Below are 18677 nucleotides of genomic sequence, written 5' to 3'. Positions count from 1 at the left end.
GCCAAGAAGCCAGATGCTGCTGCTGGAAAAATACCTTCTGTAGCTTGGCATTTGTCCTGTAATTGCTTCCAAGAGAGAGTAAACTGTAGCATGACAGTGGAAGGTGAATGGATCCTCTCTGCATGTTACTTGGGTAATTTTTACAAATGTTTAGAAAATAAGCATGATTTGGTGATGCATTACCACTCAAGTAGGTGTAGTTTACTCATCTAGCTACTTAAGTCCCCCAGCTGAGTAATATCAAGAACATCTCTCATTTTTTAATATGGTTTCTTCCTGTTTTTTTCTTTCCCCCTTACATTTTTGTTTGGCAGTAGCTTGATATTTCTTTTCAGTAATTCCTTTGGCAGGATCTCTATGTGATCACTTAGGTTTTGATTCTTCCAGTGCGTGATGAGGCCATGCAGGCCACATACCTGAAATTATCAGGTTAAGGTTTTGTATTTTGTTTTATTTTTGATCACTTGTATATTTTCCAGCAGTGAAACTTCTCCATTAAAACCCAGCAGCCATTCCCAAGCACATTGGTCTGGAATCACCTGTTGCCCACCTTAGCTATCAAATGGAATTATCTGTGTGAGCAACCCTGCTGGTATGAAGGCTTGAGTGTTTACATGGGATTGTCAAAAGTATTTCTGTAACTAAAGCTCATTTACTGGGATATTTAAGATCCTGATATCTTACAGTAGTTTAACAACAGCATAACACCAATTTTTTTTGCCTGGTTGTGCAAATTCAAGCTTGCGGTCCCAGAAAGCTTTTTCCTTTTTCCCCTTTTCTCTGCAAGTCAATGAACTTTGGTACAAGTCTGGTCACCGGGCCTGGTGTAATAAATCAGAAGTCCATTTACAGTGAGATGAAGCCCTTTGATTAGTTTTCCTCTTACTTAACTGTCAGGGACAAGGGCTGAGTGCTGACAAATGGCAGCGAGGAAAGATCCTGGCAGAGGAGTTTTTGTTGCCGACAAAAAGGAAGTTTGCTTTACTTTGGTGTCATGTCAGGAAGCATTTGGGAAATTGAAGAGCACGATGTATAGGTTAACGCATGGGACTGAGCTAATGTGGAAGGAACCTGGAAGAGTTGGTGTGAATTCATGTTTTCTAGGAGGCAAAGCATTGCTTCAAGATCTGCTTTAGAGTTCAAAGTGTAGCTTGACTTAGATCTTGTGTGTGGGTGTTGTGTTCTATGTTATTTAAAATGAATGAGGAGTTGAGTCCCGGTCTAGTATTCCTTGCAATAGTAAGAAAGCAAACTTGAAATTAAAAGAAAATAGCTGAATTAAGATATTCCTGTAAAGGATGGGAGATGAGTAAGCTGCCTTCAACTTACTACGCAACTTTAAATCCTGCTGAGCTGTCCAGGATGTGAGGCATTTAATTCCGTAACCTTTTCTTCCAATTAGAAGCACAGATTCTGATTGCAAGGAATTTGCATTTAAATATAAAATGTGGTGTCTGTGACATTGCTGTTACCTTCTCCCTGGTGATGTTCCTGACTGCATACTTCTCTGCTTCCTTTGGCGTGATGATTGCACCACTGTGCTTTAGTAATCATTTAACAGCTCTAATTACAGAATACTGTGATCCCAGCTGTGTACTTTGTCCTTTTTCCCTTCTCAGTCTTCACTCTGCTTCTTTGGTGTCGAGAGGATCACAAAAGAGCCCTTCTCCTGCTTTGCAAAAATAAACTCCAAAGGCCTTGCTTTGGTAACGTACAGGTTTGCATTTTCACTTTGCTTTAGAGTTAATGGCAGAGTGCTTTGGACCAATAGGGGTTGGTTGGTTTGATGTAGTTTACATCAGTCACACCAGCATAATTCACTGACGCTAATGCAGATCCACCAGCATAAAATTGGTGTAACTCCAGCTCCATTAAAACCCATGGAGTTACGCCAATAGAAGTCAAATGCAACGCTATTGATTTTGTGCTGGTGTGGCTTTATGGGCTGTAATGGGGACAAAGCAGCTTTCTGCTGGCGGAGGTCGGAATGCAGCCAGACTGTGACTGGGCAGTGTCTGAGCACTTACGAGCTTGGGTTCTTGCTTGCTCTTACCCAGCGTTATCATAAATTCATTTTCTTTTCTGCTGTGGAGTCAGTGAAGGAGTATGGGCGTAGAGGAAAGTCTGAATGAGGGGACAGCTGTTAGCAAACCCCATTGAAAGGGGTTGTAGGTGCTGTGTTCCAGAGTTGAAGCTGGTGCTGGGCTGTTGGAAATCAGGCTGAGAGCAACTTTCTTTTTGAAAGCACTTGAAGGAAACAGTGCCAATATTTGTCTCTTGGTCTTCCAACCAATTGGTGCAGATCTCTTTGGTGCCTTTTCTCTTTGCATCGTTTTCAAGAATGCTAGCCTTGATATAAAATAGAAACTGTTATATACGATGGAACTCTTAGTAATTTCCCATTCAAAATGGTTATGAAATCGGTTCATTCCTGTGAGCAGTGTCTATTTCATCCAGTCAGCATATTCTATGAGAGGGAAATTTGCAGCACTTCTGGTGAATAAGCGGTGAAGTGAAGTGCGGTATTTGCCGCTACAAGGACTGATTTCCAGGAGGAATTTCAGTAATTATTCCTGCTGTCATTGGAATACTAATAAACATCTCACTTTGGAAATATGCTGTAGGTCAGTTTTTTGGCAAGATGCTGTTCTTGTTGTAAATCAGCTCCAGTGGTGCTGCTCACACCATCTCAGAGCACATAGCGCGCCTGGAAGATGCCCTAGAGACAGAGTAATGAGGCACGTTGTAAACCACAAAGAATAAAGTGATATGGGCCACAGTTGCCAGAAGGTTATTTTGCAAACAGGGGTTTGAAGAACTGGAGATTTGGGGAACTCATCTTGCTGGTGGGGAAAAGCTAAGGATGGAATAGCGCCTGCAGCAACACAGAGCTGGTGTAGCGGCTGTCCGTAGGCAGGTCTCCATGTGAGGCTTTTTGCTCAGGTGCTCAGCCTGTGAGTAATAGTTCTCTCCCTGGATAGCAACCCTTCAAACTTCAGCTGTTTTTCAGTTTTCAAGGCTCATTTAAAAATGGTTTAGTTACTTATATTTTGCCCTTTTGATATTTCAGGTTTTGCTTTACGCTTGCAAAGTTATGTGCCTTCCTGTTCCTTTTCAGACGATTATAGGGATGCTTTGGAGGAAAGGAAAGGAATTTTAAGGCTGTGGAGGTCTAAAAGTAAGAGCTGAGGATGGCAGTAGGATTTCTGTTAAACCCCTGTGTGGGAGGTGCCAACCTCTTGTAAAGGCCCTGCTGGATCCCACTCCAGGGCTGTGGAGAACCTAAATACCTCGGGAATGCCAGGGCTTAGTTACAAAACCTTCCTAAGGCTGCTTTTCCTTTACATAAGCAGATGGAAACTGATTTTAGGAGAGGGAAATGCTGAAGTTTTGATGCCCTGAAGGCGGAGGGAAGCGTTCAGGTCATCCTGTGTGACCTCTTGTCCCTTGGGCCGGGGGAAGCCCACCTCAAAGCTCCGCTGGGAGCTCAGCGGAGCGTGGCCAAGAAGACAAAGGATGGTGGTTTTATAAACACAGAGCTGAGGAATGGGAGGTGCAACCTGTGATAATCCTGGCTGCGGAGGGAATCTACTGAAGTATTTCTTCATCCAAGGCTTTAGGTCTTACGCTGGCGTAGGAATAATACAGAATGCAGGCTTAAGACTTGGAATTAAAAGCCAGTTAATTCCAAAAAGCACTGATTGTGTTCTTGCTGTATCCACTTAATAAGGGAATAGAGAATGTCAGTATTTTGTTCAAACGAAGAGCTCGGAATCCTCTTTAGGAAAAGCTGAGGCATGCACATAGCATTGTAGTAGGTGGAACAGCAGCGAGGCGCACAAGAAGATCATTAAGAGTGGTTATATTTAAGATTAGGGATTTTAAATATTATTGTTATTAAAAACGCAGCTAACAGAATCTTGCCTTCAGAACAGGGAAATGTGGCAGAGCTGCTCGAAGCTTGTGGCATCTCATTGCTAGAACACATGCTGCGGTACTCGCCACAGTTGGGAGGCTGTAGTATTTAACAGCAGTGACCTAGATTGGAGGAGACAATAAAAGCTGTTGCAGTGAGGAGCAGATTGACTGCCGTCCTCATCTGGGTAATAAACAACTGAAATATGGACAGGGTATGGAAGTTTACTAACGTAGCTTACATAAAGGCCTATAGTTCGGGAGGAATTGTCGCTGTAGCAAATTCAGTTTGAACTGTAGCTTGATCTGACAGATGTTTATGTGTTCCTGTTACAAAGATGTCTATTGCTTTATTCAAGGATCTCTGAGCCCGGGAGAGTATGACCTGATTAGGTTTTAAAGTAAATCAATATGTGAACCTGTCCAAAAATAGACATGCATTTCTTTTTTAAAATATTACTCAGTTGGGAGAGCCTCGAGGGGATACAGCTTTTCTGGAGAGCTCCAAATGAGATAGCACTCATACGCTGCTGTCTTAAAATATTCAGTGCCATTCAGATGTTACGGCTCCAGCTATTCTGTTGATAGCAGCTGACGAGAGGAGATGAAATTCTTGGTGCTTTGTACCCAAACACAGCTTTTAGGACACTGAAACTTGCTTGACTCTTGACCCTGCGGGTAGTTTGTATTTCTTTTAAATTCACTTCTTTCTTCGGATCTTATTATAAATGGAGCTATTAGAAATGTTTTCCTTTTGTCGGGAGGTTCCTCGTAGTGCTTCGTGCCAACTAACCTTTAGGAAAACAAAAATCCAAACTCTAGAAAAATCAACTGTCAATCCAGCTGTGACTTGAGAGATGCTTTAAGTAAGTGTCACTGAGCTGGAAAGGCTGATGCATCCCTACTGTGCTGTAAAGCTGAATGTGAAATGGGGCTGTGCAGGGGGGAGGGGACGGGGATGCGGGCAGCAGGGGACATCTGTTCTCTCCCGGTTTGCTGGGGGATTGCAAGCATTGGTGCAGAGCTGGCTCCTGCAGAGGGGTCCCACAACCCCCCTGCCTGGGGGACTCATTGCCTTCCTCCATTACTCCTCGGTCAACCTTCACTTGCATTTCCATTTCTGCTGTTTTCTTAACTAACAACGCCAACAATAAACGTTTGTATTTTATTAAAGTACCCTCATCAGGTGCATATAGCGAGCACTCCAGCTTAGATTTGTAAGTTAATTGGCTTTTTCTCTTCCTCCTTTTTGCTCTTCTTTACTTCCACAGATTCCACAGAGGAACAATGCGGAATTTCCTAATTCAAAATCAGTTCAGCAGATTTGGAAAAGCTATCTCTGAATATTCCGTAACAGGCATACAGATTTGAAGGGCTTATTAAAGAAAACCCCCGACACACTTCAGCAATATTAAGTCACTTCACATAGTGCGTGGCAATGTAATGTTACTGAAGCATTTTAAAATGTGAAAAGAGACTGGATTTGAAAGAGTGAGTGGCTTCATGGCCCTTGCTGTGGGAAGTGATTTAAACTGTCCAAGTTATTTCAGTTTTTAAGTGCATTACTTCCTTAAATTACTGAGAAGTGCCATTAGCAAATGTATTTAACTGCCGTTAATCTCTGGCCAGCTAACCAGCCGATATGCTGGGTTAATTTCTTTATCAAATGCTTATTTAATAACCAGGCACCTGTTCAGACAGCGCAGATGGACTTCGCTGTAATTGCACTAATAATGGAGAACGTTTTCTCCAAAAGAAGGACGAGATGAATTGTTCAATGAGGGAGCATCATGAGAAATGGCTTCGGGACAGTATGATCTGCCCTGAGCAGGCTGGCAGAGCAGGCGGCTTGTTCTTCTGAGCAGGAAGAGCTGGAGCCATGCATTGGGTTGTTTAATCCTTGCTTATTGCCTCCTGATGCAACCCAAGCTTCCCCAGCTCTTGCAGTCTGCTTCCCTCATGCTTCTCCAGCACACATCTGCATTCACTGCTGCGGCTTCAAAGGCAGAGCATTTCTGCATCTCGCCAACAATAAATGTAGCTTTTCCCAAATGCTACCATTACACCCCTTGCAGGTAGTCCTGTTGCATTTAAATCATGATCAGACTGGAAGGTTGAATTAACTGTATTTTCAAAGATGTGTATTTGCACATAGGTTTGCAAGAATAAGTGCCAGGTGGGTAAAAGGAAACCTTGCTAAACAGAGGCAGGTTCTTTTATACCTGAAGCACATTATCATAAGCAAGATGTATCATGTGTTCAGTATGAGAGATGTTCAAGTAATTGAATGGAAGTATTGAAAGAGTATTTGAGAAGTAAAGATGCGAGTTTAATATCTGGCAAGATGTTTTTACTTTGTAGTTGCTAAGGTCATCGTGTCCAACTATCAACCCATCGCCACCATGCCCACTAACCATGTCATATTTTAAACTCAGAAAATGACTGTTACGTTTTGTTTCCTTCTTTAACAGCACTCGAAGGGACTGAATGAGATGAACTGTTTGGGTTATAGTATCTGAAAGGCTCAATTATTCTCTTGGAGACATATTCTAAATGAGCCTGACCGAGATACTGGATCTGTGTGAAGAGGACTAAGGATATAGGATGTCAACTGAGACAGAACTTCAAGTGGCTGTTAAAACCAGCACAAGGAAAGACTCCAAAAAGAAAGGTAGTGTCCGATTTCTCTTTATTCTTTTGCATCCCCTACATTATTTCAACCATCTTCTATGCATCTCTGATTCTTCTGTTGTCTGTGCACCTGGTGAAAGTAAAAGTTATTTGGACTGATAAGCATGTGATGCGTGTTTGTATGAGCTGATGCTTCCTGAATAGGAGATCTGCAAGACATTGGTGGAGATTTTTATTCTTATCTCTTACATTTGTACTTTATACAACTGTATATATGTTGGTGTTTTTATTGCTCTTCTTGTTTAAATACCATTGAACTTGGAAGCCAAGACTTTGATGTCCAGTGGCAATTTATAGTTTGTTGTAACTGTTGTGTATCTTTCACCTACAAAGACAATGATGTTGAGATTAAAGCTGAATGTAATGCGTGTTAGTAAAGCTGAAAGGATAAGTAGTAAAACAGCAAAAACCAACTGAATACCTAACAGTTCTCATACTATTGTAAAAGCCACAGCAACGGGACAGTATAAATATATATTTCAGTGGATGGTGTAGAGTCCTTATTGCTCATGGCCTCAACTCACATAGAAGAAGTGGTTCATTTGAGATAAAAAAGAAGCTGTAGTTGAGGAAGACATAAATAGGGGAACTTTGATGTAGATGGGAATGTGATCTGAGGGAGAAGCTCATCAAGGCAGGCAGAGAAAGTAAAGCTGATGAATCTGAAAATATCAGTTTTTTACGATGCAGATTACTTCTTTTTGATCTGTGTCTCCTATGTTATTCCTTCTGCTGGAGGGTGAGGGTTTTGAGAAGAGCAAACATCTGTTAGAGGAACTCGATGTTTGTTAATAAAATACTCACTATCAGTCTTCTAAATCATGTTCATAGATCACAGTAGCAGAACGCTGTGCACAAAATCTGATTCTAGCCCCCACATGGAAAATGTGAGAATTACCTTAGCTGCTGAGGATGAGCACAAAATACATTCTGTGGCAGCGATCAGAGCTCCCTGCAGCACGCAGAAGTGTCTGAAGAGCTGGAAGGGACAGTGTGCAGCAGTGCATCTCCAGAAGTGATTGCACTCAGTGCTGTGTGCACGTCTGCTCACATTCAGTGCTCTGGAAGCCTCGTTGTACATTGAGCGTTTCAGACTGATGAGGTGTACAGCTCTGACGGTGTTTGCTGTTCCAGTCTCATGCAGTGAGAAGTCAAAAGAAACTCGATACGCTCATTTGCTTGTTGCTCGGTTGTGTATATTTGTGTATGTTTCAAGAAACGAGCTCTCTGTAAAGTGTGAATGATGGACGTGTGGCAAACATGAGGCTTCTTTCCCACGTTCATTAGTGCAAGCAGCAGCAGGTAGGAAGCACTGGTGTGAGGTTTCTCCCATCTCTCATCAATGAGTTTGATTATTCAGCAGAGCTGAGTATTCCCGAGAAATCAGTCTCTGCTTTATAAACAGAAGTTTCAGCTCTGATGTATTTTCAGTGGATCAGGTTTTGTGGTTCTGCAAGAGCCATACAGCTATTTAAGTAAAATCTCAGCTGTAAAATTCTGATGTTCTATAGAGAAGTTCAATACTAACATGATAACATCAAACTGTAATCTCTCAACCTTAGTATTATCATCATGGGTAATCTGAAAAATACGTCATTAAGAGCCAAGTCCTTAATTTGCCTTATATTGACCTGATTGATGAATATATGCTCCAGCATTTGATGGGCTCTGGCAAAGATAGTTGCTTGTATTCTCAGCACACAGGAGGAATTTAACTGACTGGAAGGTGTTGCTTTTTGCTCTGTGTATTGTCAAGTTGTTGAGCAGTTGGGGACCCGTGTTTTGCTGTGACCTGCACAACTCTCCTTCCTACACTTTACTCCATTTTATGAGCTTACGGTGCACTCGATGTTATTAGAGGAGATTATATTCCTGCCAACCACAACCTCCAGCACTAATCTTCATGCCACTCTCGCCTGATATCTGCTGGTAGCTATGTTGTAACTGCGGTCTTTAAGAGCATGGACGAATTCAAAAAGGCATCCTGAAGAGGTTTCATGCTGCTCTGTGAAATGAAATCATGCAAAATCCTCAGGAGATTTAGAAAGCTCCAGTCTTGGACTTTCTTGGTGATTCCTTTTGGTGTGTGATTTTTGTGCCAGAAGTTATGGATTCTTTAAGAAGAGTGACAGAGAACATTCTAGTTAGTTTGCTTTTTGTTTATGTGATCTTGTTCATTGAGTGGTGAATAAACATCCCGTGTTCGTAGCATTCCTGTTGGGGGAAAAGAAAGAAGTTGTTATTAGCCAGAGCATTTAGATACATAAACCACGGCTATATTGCAGTACATGAGGGGGTAAAGGCCACTTTATAAACTTGTACAGATTAATGAATCAAATTGAAAACAAATTGCCTTAAGCCTATTGGAATTAAAATTGATTTAGAAGCTTCTTCGGGGGAAACGTGATGCATTGATGGCGGATCCACCCTGACGACTACACTGCACGACCTGCTCATAGAAAATTAGACAGGAAAGCTGAAGTGAGAGGTTTGTAAGGGAGCATGCCAGGCTGCCAAATTTGAACCCAGTCTGTGTCTGCCTGTAGGAAGCCAGGAAACTTTTCTAGGGAATTGGTTTCTCCCTGTTGCGCTCAGATTCAGTAATTGCTCTATTGGAAGCTTAAGAATGTATTTATTGCTTTGTCTGCAAAGTCAGCTCTTACTGTAGTCTCTGTATGGAGTCTGTAGCAAGACTTGAGGCAGTACTGAAAATGGCAGGGTCTTCTGAAAACGGAAGCGAATAAGTCAGGTCTCTTGACAACCGCCATAGCAATCTTTGATGCTAAGGATCCCTGTGGGCGAAACTCCCTTATTTAATAGGTTTCCACTGCAGTGCACTGGAAGCACGTGGCATCTGGCAACAGATTCCAAAGAGGCATGCTGCCAAGCTGGGGATTGCCTTCACCAGCCAGTAAGACATGCGAGCTGGAGGGGCTGGGATGCAGTGCAGCTCTGCTGGAGCTCCTTACAGCCATCACATTTAACTGAATGAATATACAGGTTCCGCAGCTGTGCCTGAGGAGGGAAGGAGTGAGTGGGCTTTGCTCAATGCACTTCCCAATGCCAGGTAAGGAATGACCCTGCTTGCTGTGCCAGCAGTAGGGGAAGCTCCCTGCAGTGCTCTCCTGGGGCTGGAAGATGTGAGACTGAACCTATTGAAATCAGGGTTGCAAAGAGCATAAGCATCCTGCTGTAGTGTGTGACTACTAATTAAAGGGAGTGCAGAGGCTCCAGGACTACTCCGTGTGTCAGATCAGGCTGCTGGCTAATCACATCCATTTCACAGGTCTTTAAAACTCTAATGAGAGACTGGAGTCTATCTAGCCATCTGAAGGAAACCCTTTACATCCCCAGAAGCAAAACTGTATTCATACTAAGATCAAACAGGACATTCCTACTTAGTTTAGGAGCCTCTGGGGATGAGGAGCCCTTAAACAAGGTTATGTTCTGTCTTTATCAGTTTTGATCATAGGTGTCTATTGCAGCCCAAGTCTTCCTTGGGGTTTCTTAGACCTCCTTTGAGTCTTGTCTTTAGCCTGATCACGAGGAAAATTGAAGTTTCTGGTTGACATGAAAGCTCAATTATTGCCATACCTAGAAATCTCAATGCAGTCTTTGCAGGTTTGTTTCAAGACTGACACTTTGCTTTACAGCAATAAGCGTTATGAACAAGGACAGTCAGATTTATTTCGTTTTCTTATTTTTCTTTTCTTTCACTGCAACCAACTAACAACAATTAAAGTGTCATCACTGCAATGAGGCTTTCCCAGCTGTTGGACTGTTTTAGGTTCATTTATTTTTCCGATTACATAGGAAAGATTCGTGGAATCCAGCAAAATTCAGATTTGATATAAAGAGTAAAGAAAGAGGAGCACAGCCAGGAGCTCATTTCATCGACAGGGAGTGGATTTGCTTTGTTTCCTCGCAGTAGTTGTATGAGTCCTTCAATAATTTATAGATCAAGTAACTGCAACATTAATTGATACACTAATTGAGTCCACATGCCTGCCTTTAACAAATCTCTTTTGTGAAGTGGTTGCTGACAATATTAATTGCACATCTTTTGAGTCTTGTTATAAGTTATGAATTCATTCTCAAGTTGAAAGAGGGTGGGAAAATCATTAATTTTGACATTGTGTAGTTGTAATTAACACGAGTTATCCAATAACCTATCATAAATTAGAGAGCTCGTGAATTCTGTTTTAAATACCATGTTCAACCAAAGGGGGATCTGTGGTTGTGTTAATTGAAATGTTCTTAGAGGGAGATGGATGTTGTCTCTTGCTGCAATTACAGTGTTTACTGTTGTTTTTAATTGAGAGACAGGTCTGCCTAAATTAAGGTTGGAGATCTCCAACTCTGCTGTTCCTTCATACAGGAATCAATAATCTGTTGAGCGCAAGAATAACATTTCCTGAGAGCTCCTGTTACTTTTCCATTTCTTTCAATATTTTAACAGTCATCAAAGCATTTCAATTGAAACCGGCAATTAGGAGCTTAACGCAACGCAGTCATTAAACGTAGGTGGGTGTTACAGCGCTGCAAGGCTGTCTGTAGAGCAGGAAATCAGCTGGTGATGGGATCACCCACGGATCCAGCTCTGCTGGTGCTGTGCATTACTATTACTGCGATGCTACACGCAGCTCAGCTGTATGTACTGCATTATGTCTGACCTTTAGTTAAAATAAGGTGGGAGTGAAGGGCAGGGGATGGCATTTCCAAATGGGTAAAGAAGTTGGTTTTCAGAGAGACTTATTTCTCCATCTGCAGTCGCTGAAAAGACTCCAGGAGAAGTTTGTGATGGCACCTTAGTGAATGAAGTGTTAAGGGAAGGAAATTCTATCGTGTAATGAGTGCGGCTGAGGAGGAATGACTTAATTCACTCAGATTAGTAGCTACATACAATGCCTCTAGAGGTTTGGATTAGTAGAGGTTTGCTAATACAGCTCACATGGAAGTACTCTACAGGGATAAGTATGTTGATGATAATGCTTTTATAGCATTCCGTGTGCAAAAGCATTTGCTTGCTTAATACTTACTAATAAATAACGTTTCTGTCAGTGTATTATGTTACATGTATTTGAACATTGCTTCTTTTCTAAAGGCCTTTTCCAGTGATGGTATGGAAAGCTCAGCAGGTTATAATGCAACAAGTCACAGTGCTGCTCTGTAAAAGCCAGGTTAGGGGTATATGCTGGCTCATTGGCATCTTTCCTTCTACGAGAGGCAACAGGGAGGCCAAAGCCAACATCTTAGCTTTAAACTAACCTGAGATTTGGAGACAGCCACGTTTCAGTTCTGTAGCTCGTGCCCCGTTGCTGTCTATACAACCTGCACGTGCTGCTCTTCAATACCTTTGGGGCCACATTTCTCTTCCTTGGCCAACCGTAAGCAAGCTGCATGTGCCTTGGCCCTGTTTTTTCTTTCTGGTGGTGCAGCTGAAGATTAGTGGAGTTTTCTCTCACTTGTGATATAGACAAAGTGTTTATCCTGTTCTTATTGCCCAGGCTGGAGCACCAATCAATAGAGCTGATAGCTTATTTGCAAGTAGGTGAGCTTACTGCAGTACTGATGGCTTTTCCCAGTTCTTTTTATTTATGCTGTTGTGCAGTGCAGAAGGGCAGTATTGCCATTGTGGTGCCCATTATTATTCTGACAAGAACAGAGTAGCTTTTACTTCCATTTCTTGGAGACAGCATTGCTCATTGCTGCAAAATAGCATTGAAAATAGGACAAGTTGGGCAAATTACCATTTGTCTGCTGTGTTGTGAAGCAGCGTTTGCTTGCTCCATGTTTATCAAGTGGAGATGTGAGCAGTGTGTGCTCTCACTGGGCTTTGAGTTTGCTTGTGATGCATGTATTATGAAAGAAAACAGGCTGTTGCTCCATTAGCACAGAGGTCTGTGTGTGTAGAACCGAAAATGTTAACACGGTCATGTTTCTAGGATCTCCTATTGGAGGGAACTGAATCTGTTTGGGCAAGGGGATTCATCCTGTCCTGGTCTGGTGGTTGGTGGCCCTGCACATAGCAGGGGGTTGAAATGAGATGAGCATTGTGGTCTTTTTCAACCCAGGCCATTCTATGATCCTACGATTCTAATTAGGTAGAAATACATCAGAAGTTGACTCAGTCCTTTCCTTTATACTTGGTAGCTTGTATGAGTTGTACGTGGAGCTCAAACATCCAAAATCTCATAAAGTGAGCTAAATGCATTGGGAAAACTGGATGTACTCTACGTGTGGGCTTGGCTGAAGTTAAATGTTGATTATGTGTTTAATGTTTGCTGTGGTTGCTGGTGTAAGGATGTTTATGAATTACCATCATTTTGTTTTTTTTAAACACGCAGACTCTGGAATATCTCTTTAAATGCAATGTGTTATCAGCACTTCTCAGTGCAACTGGATTTGGAAGAATGTAGCCTCCGCTGTAGTGAGCATGTCAAAGAGATGGCAATTCTAAACAGATGCTAGAAGATCAAAACGAAGGCTACCTACAGAGTTCTTTGTCTGTCTCCCCTATTTTCTTTCTCTTTGCTAGACTGTAACTAAAGCGGTGTGCTATACCTATAGCTCTGTATTTAATTGCATGAAGAAATGCCGGGGCTATGAGGTTAAGCACTGAAATTCTAAGGAAGGACAGGCTCAAAGCTCCCTAATTTAACATCCCTTCAGGATATACATTTTCATACAATTTTTAATGAGCTGATCTCATAGTGCTATTTCCTGGAGACCTTTGCCCCATTCAGTGAATGGAAGGACAGCGGTCAGGAGACGCGCTCCATTTGCTGCCTTCTCTGCTCCTCTGTCAAGATATAGCTCTGAGCTTTTTCATGATACTCCAACCCCAATCTGAACACGTCAGCCTTGATAAGAGCACCAGAAGATCTAAATTCTTTAAATCTTCGCAGTGTTCTTTTCTTACATATTCCTTATTAAAAACTAAAATAAAGCACCTAACAACAGGTTGCTAAGAAGGCAGCCTGATAGATTTTGCTAAAGGTCACATCACAAGGATGTTAAAAGGAGCACGGAAAATTTTCTGGAGTAAGAAAAATACAGCCACAATAGAAAATGGTCACAATAATTCAGCTGGCAGTGCTTCAGTGAAGGATGCTGCTAGGTGTAAAAAGGAAGGCACTTTGAGTCAGGTGAGGAATAAGGCCTTGGGATTCCTAATTCAGGGATTACGCTTGGTTGGTTGATTTCTAAACAAAAGAGGCAGGTCTGCTAGCAGGAAAGCTTTTCATAGACAGGTATTATTTTCAGCTAAGAGCACGTCTCATTCCTAGGGATGGGAGAAGAACTTTATCCTCAGGCATGATGCTATGGAGAAGTCCCATAGCACGCTATTTTCTTCTTCCTTTCTTTCTTCATTTACTTTTGCAGCTCCTTTCTGCTTTTGGAGAATAGGAAAAATCTGAATATTTTAAGTGAATCTGCTTTTTTAGTCACTCTTAGCTGGAAGAAGGGAACAATAAATTTAAATGGGCTGAATGACTGGAAATCATCAGGGGGCTTCAAAGCAGCATCGTCAGAGCAGTATTCAGGAGAGATTGCTTTGGCAGCACTTCATGAAGAAATCAGAGCCGACCGGGCACAAGTGATGGAGGGAACAGAGATTGAGATCACAGCAGCTGTGAAGTTGTGGATGATGAATGTTGTCGAGGGGTTAGAAAGGGAGGAACCAGTTTTAGTGACACTAAGTGGTTTTATTAGGAGTTACCAAGTTCTGCTTGAAGTGTTTAAACGTTCTGTGCCTTGTACCTCATCTGTATGTACATACCTTAACAAAGCCCAGGATAGTACAGGTTGATCTCCTTTCTCTTTTAGTTGGAGCCACAGAGTGGCTTGGATTGGAAAGGACCTCAAAGATCAGCGAATCCTAGAATCACAGAATGGGCTGGGTTGAAAAGGACGGCAATGATCATCTCGTTTCAATCCCCTGTTATGTGCAGGGTTGCCAACTACCAGACCAGGCTGCCCACATCCAGCCTGGCCTTGAATGCCTCCAGGGACGGGGCATCCACAGCCTCTTTGGGCAACCTTTTCCAGTGCATAATCCAGTTCCAGCAAGTCTTTCCTCACTGGACAAGTGTTAGGTGGTCCCACTGCTGCTGAACTGCTCACTTGAATGAAACAAATGGAAGTTTGGTGTTCATAAATTAATAGAGAGATCTAAGAATCCAATAGCCCTATTTAATGCTATATTCACGTATATATATATATATATATATATTTAATGTAGGGTTATTAAGGGAGCAACAGGGAAACGGGGTGAGGTAGGGATCTTCTGAAAGCAGCAAACCTTCGCTGTGTTCAGAAGCATAGAGGATGTTAGCTTTATTTCATCAGTCATTCAAATCAAATTATCCCATAACCACTTTCAGGGACATGGTCATTTCAGCAAATAAAGAAAAGGCAAACATATATGTCCTATATTTGAGCAGCTAGTTAGCTCCCCACAGTAATTCCTTAATTCAGTAATTCCTAATATCGTATTCTATGCATAAACTGCCAGCATACTGCAAAGATTGTGAGGATCAAAAAGGAAGTTTTTTAATCTTATGGTAGAACCAATTATCTGGGGCTAAGGGTCCATACAGCAGTTGGATACTGGTATTATACTAAGTGAAATAATGGTGTGTTTATATGAAATACTTTGTGTATTTCTATTGAATTCCCCCAAATCTTAAGACAAAAGGTAATCTTTTGAAAGGGACTTTGGGGGAAGATCTGAATCCTTTTCGTAATGAAGCAATCAATGTAAAGATGCGATAAGAATCCCATAAGCTTTCTATGCAACTTGCCTGTTGCCTGGTGATCATCTGTTAAGATAGCCAGATAGAAAGAAGTAACCTATCTTGGTGATTCTTTGGTACTGTTTGTCAGCCACATTTATAGTAAGACTTTTGCAAGACTTTTATGTCTGGCCATTTACTATTTAAGATCGACAAAGTGTGGAGTAAATATCTGAATGAATTTTTGCATGGCTGAAGTTCTGAAGACAGAAAGAACGCTTGGAATGAGGGTGGTGGAGTTTCTTCTTTTGGAGGAGCTCTCTTGTGTAGAGCCGTTGGCAAACAGGAAAGAGTAAGGCAGAGCTACAATCAGAATTACCAAGGAGAATTACTTATGTTTTATTAAACAATATGAAAATTACATGCCACGTATTAGACGTGGTTCTCTCCCAGTGAAGCACAGAGGAATGCACTGATGAATTCTTTGAAGAGAAAGGAGTGGGAGATACCCAAGGTGCAGGTTTGTTGTTGTTTTCAGGAATGTGGAGGTATCTTGAGAAATTCCACTTTAAACTTGTGTATTTGCTGCCCACCAGCTGAACTCCTTCTCTGCTGGGATCACTCCTGTGTGTTCTGCCCTTTCTTCATACTCTTCTCCAGCAGGATAAGTGTAAGACATTGCAACATCATCTGTAGCTGATGCCCTATAACCTCTGCGTACAAGATTGGATCGTTTCTGTTACCACACTAATTATATCCAAACAAGGTTGGTTTTTTCAAAGCAGATGGTGTTTGGAGGAGACTGAATTCTCTGAGGTTAGCAATGTAATTTCCATTTGAAGTAACCCAGTTCAAAGGGAAAAATTTCCCCTTTAGGTTTCAGACCAAAGGTTCTAAAAGCCTGAGATGTGAAAACGGAAAGGCACTAGCTATAAACGCCTTTCAAATTATGTCTCTTTAGGCTTGCTGAAATGTTTGGCTAAGCTTCTTTCTTGCTTCTTTAAAATATTCAAGGTTATTGGCCTGCATTAAACTCTAAACCCCGTAAACACTGTCTTAGTAACCAAGTTATTCAGAACTGACAAGCTAAAAGATTTAGAAATGGTGGCTTGTGTGGAAAAAAAAACAGACCTCAGTGATAGAAGTGGGCATTTTTTTTCCCTAAAAATATAATATGCACGAAATTAAATGATTTTAATTGCCACCAGTAGCTGCATAATACAGCCAATTCCCTATGGCCAATGCTGCTTGTGTAAGCAGAGCACCCTGCAATATCAGTAGTTAGTTAGCCAGAATTTTATGTTAGAAAAGATGCTGATGTGACCAAGGCAACAAGTTCAGAGGATATTACCCTTCGGAGCTCTTTCTGACAGCTTTTTGAGTTGGTTTTTAATTTGATCTGTTGTGTGAGGTGTGCTTTGAGGTATGAGATTTCCTCGTGCCAGAGTTCTGGTTATTAAGAGATGTAACTTACTAGTTTACTCACCCTGAGCCTAACAGTGATATTAATGCTCGGTCTTAATTTTAGGGAGAAGGATTCTTTTTATACCTTGATAATTTCAATGTTGAATTTGGAATGGCTGCCGTGACAGCATTCCTCTGAATGGTGACATTTCACTTCCCAATGCAGAAAGGGAACTTGAACACAAAGGCTGGCACGGACAGATGGGAAGGGTGTGCCGATGGGTTTATCAGGCCATTGTACACTGCAGATCTTTGTTTTGTGTATCAGGTGGAGGTGTGGCTAAAGCTTCACATGACTCTTCTTTAGTGTGCTTAACCTTTACACCAATAGCATTTTTATTCGTGTAGCTGGTAAGTATGAAAGGAGATTGGAGCAGGAAGCCATGGCAGAACTCAGCAAATTCTGTAATCATGGTATTAACCTACTTCAGAGACTTAGGATCACTCACTTGGTGAGGTCCATTAAGGATGTTTTCATCGCTCCTGCTTCGCTGCCAGATTATGAAACCAAATCTTGTTCAATTCGCGTCTTAAGCCAAAGGCTGTGGAGCAGGCGATGGTTCGTTCTTTGCTGTGTGTGCACAGCCCTGCTAACACAAGAGCAAGGAGCCTTCTGAACCAAGAGCTGGCTATGGAGCCTGTCTGAGCTGGCCCCACATTGCTCAGGGCACGTTCATGGGGCTGCATTTCTACCATGCCTCATCTCCTCAAAAGGAGCACCAAGTGGGAGCTGTTTTGAGACAGCCCAGCTTTCCTTTGCTGATAATTTTCAGTCTGAAGAGACAGTAACCTGCTGACAGGTTTTAGCCTCGTTCACAGTAGTAGGAAGTGGCAGCGGCAGGATAGGAAAGGAAATTGACACCTTTGCAGCTAAACATTATGTTCTGAGCTGTGTTCTAATTATACGGTGTCGCTTCATGATGAATGGAGCGTTCCTCTAGCTGTTTTCAATTAAGTTTTGTTTTCAAGAGGAAGTGTAGGTTTTAATAAGGCTCAAAATGCATGAAGGTACTTCCTTTTGACTTTAGTGAAACAACAAGGGCTTCACTATTTTTTTCTCTGCAATGTACGTTCAGAAATGCTGAATAAGAGTGAAGTATTTCAGTTGGGTCAAAACACAACATCAATAATAATAGTGGTCTGGTAATATAGCATCTGTTCTCTGATATCCCATAAGTCTGTGTGAATTGGGTTCTGCTGTCCAAACTGCTCCATGGATGTCAGCCTCCCAGACACTGCAGTGCCCCATCCTGGATGCTGGCAGGAGAAGGGCCAGCTCTGGGTGCTCACAGATCTCGCAGCAGGGGTCAGTTTGGGTAGGGATATGCCGACGTATTGCTCAGGCAGTATTCTTGACAGCTCCCATTTGTTTTGCCAGTTAAGTGGAAAATCTGACCTGCAAATTGGAAACATTTAGCGAGATAGTGAAATAGATGTGTTCTAAATATATAAGAACCTGCCTGCAAGCAGCAGGAATCTTTAGTCTTCACCTTGGGTGAGTTAGGGCTCAAGAGATAAAGATCTCTGCTGTAGGCTAGGTTGCTCTGTGGTGGATAAAAATGATGCTCTGCGATAGGTTTTAAATTGACTTTTGGAGTAGTGTATTCATTGGGAGCCGCTCTGATGAATCTATGCTGCTTGGATCCTGTTGGAGGTGCTGCAGTGTCCATTGAGCTCCAAGCTCAAGTGTGAGGAGATAACACACAGGCAGGAAACCTACACCAAATATCAGTATAAGAACGTAGGATGCACATTTGGGATTTTACTGTTGTGTTGTTAGGACTCTAAGGGAAACATGTTGGTTGTTTTCCTTCAGTGTTGGCTACTGCATCCTGATCAGGACTAGCTGAAATGTGAGGAGAAAGAATG

At 42.0% G+C, this 18677-nt stretch overlaps 1 protein-coding gene across 7 annotated transcripts in view; it reads left to right on the top strand.

Annotated features, from left to right (window-relative positions):
- DAB1 (DAB adaptor protein 1) overlaps positions 1 to 18677 on the top strand; it is a 113048-nt gene that overhangs the window by 25888 nt on the left and 68483 nt on the right. For all 7 annotated transcript variants that reach the window (XM_072342839.1, XM_072342840.1, XM_072342835.1 and 4 more), the window contains one exon: positions 6387 to 6586. In XM_072342839.1, coding sequence (XP_072198940.1) covers positions 6520 to 6586 — 67 coding nt within the window. In that variant the 5' untranslated portion in view covers positions 6387 to 6519. The remainder of the gene's footprint in view (positions 1 to 6386; positions 6587 to 18677) is intronic.

Source organism: Excalfactoria chinensis, chromosome 8 (assembly GCF_039878825.1).
Source record: "Excalfactoria chinensis isolate bCotChi1 chromosome 8, bCotChi1.hap2, whole genome shotgun sequence".
Taxonomy (NCBI): Eukaryota; Metazoa; Chordata; class Aves; order Galliformes; family Phasianidae; genus Excalfactoria; species Excalfactoria chinensis.
Note: the sequence above shows the minus strand (reverse complement) of the source record. Positions and strands in the feature narration are given on the sequence as shown.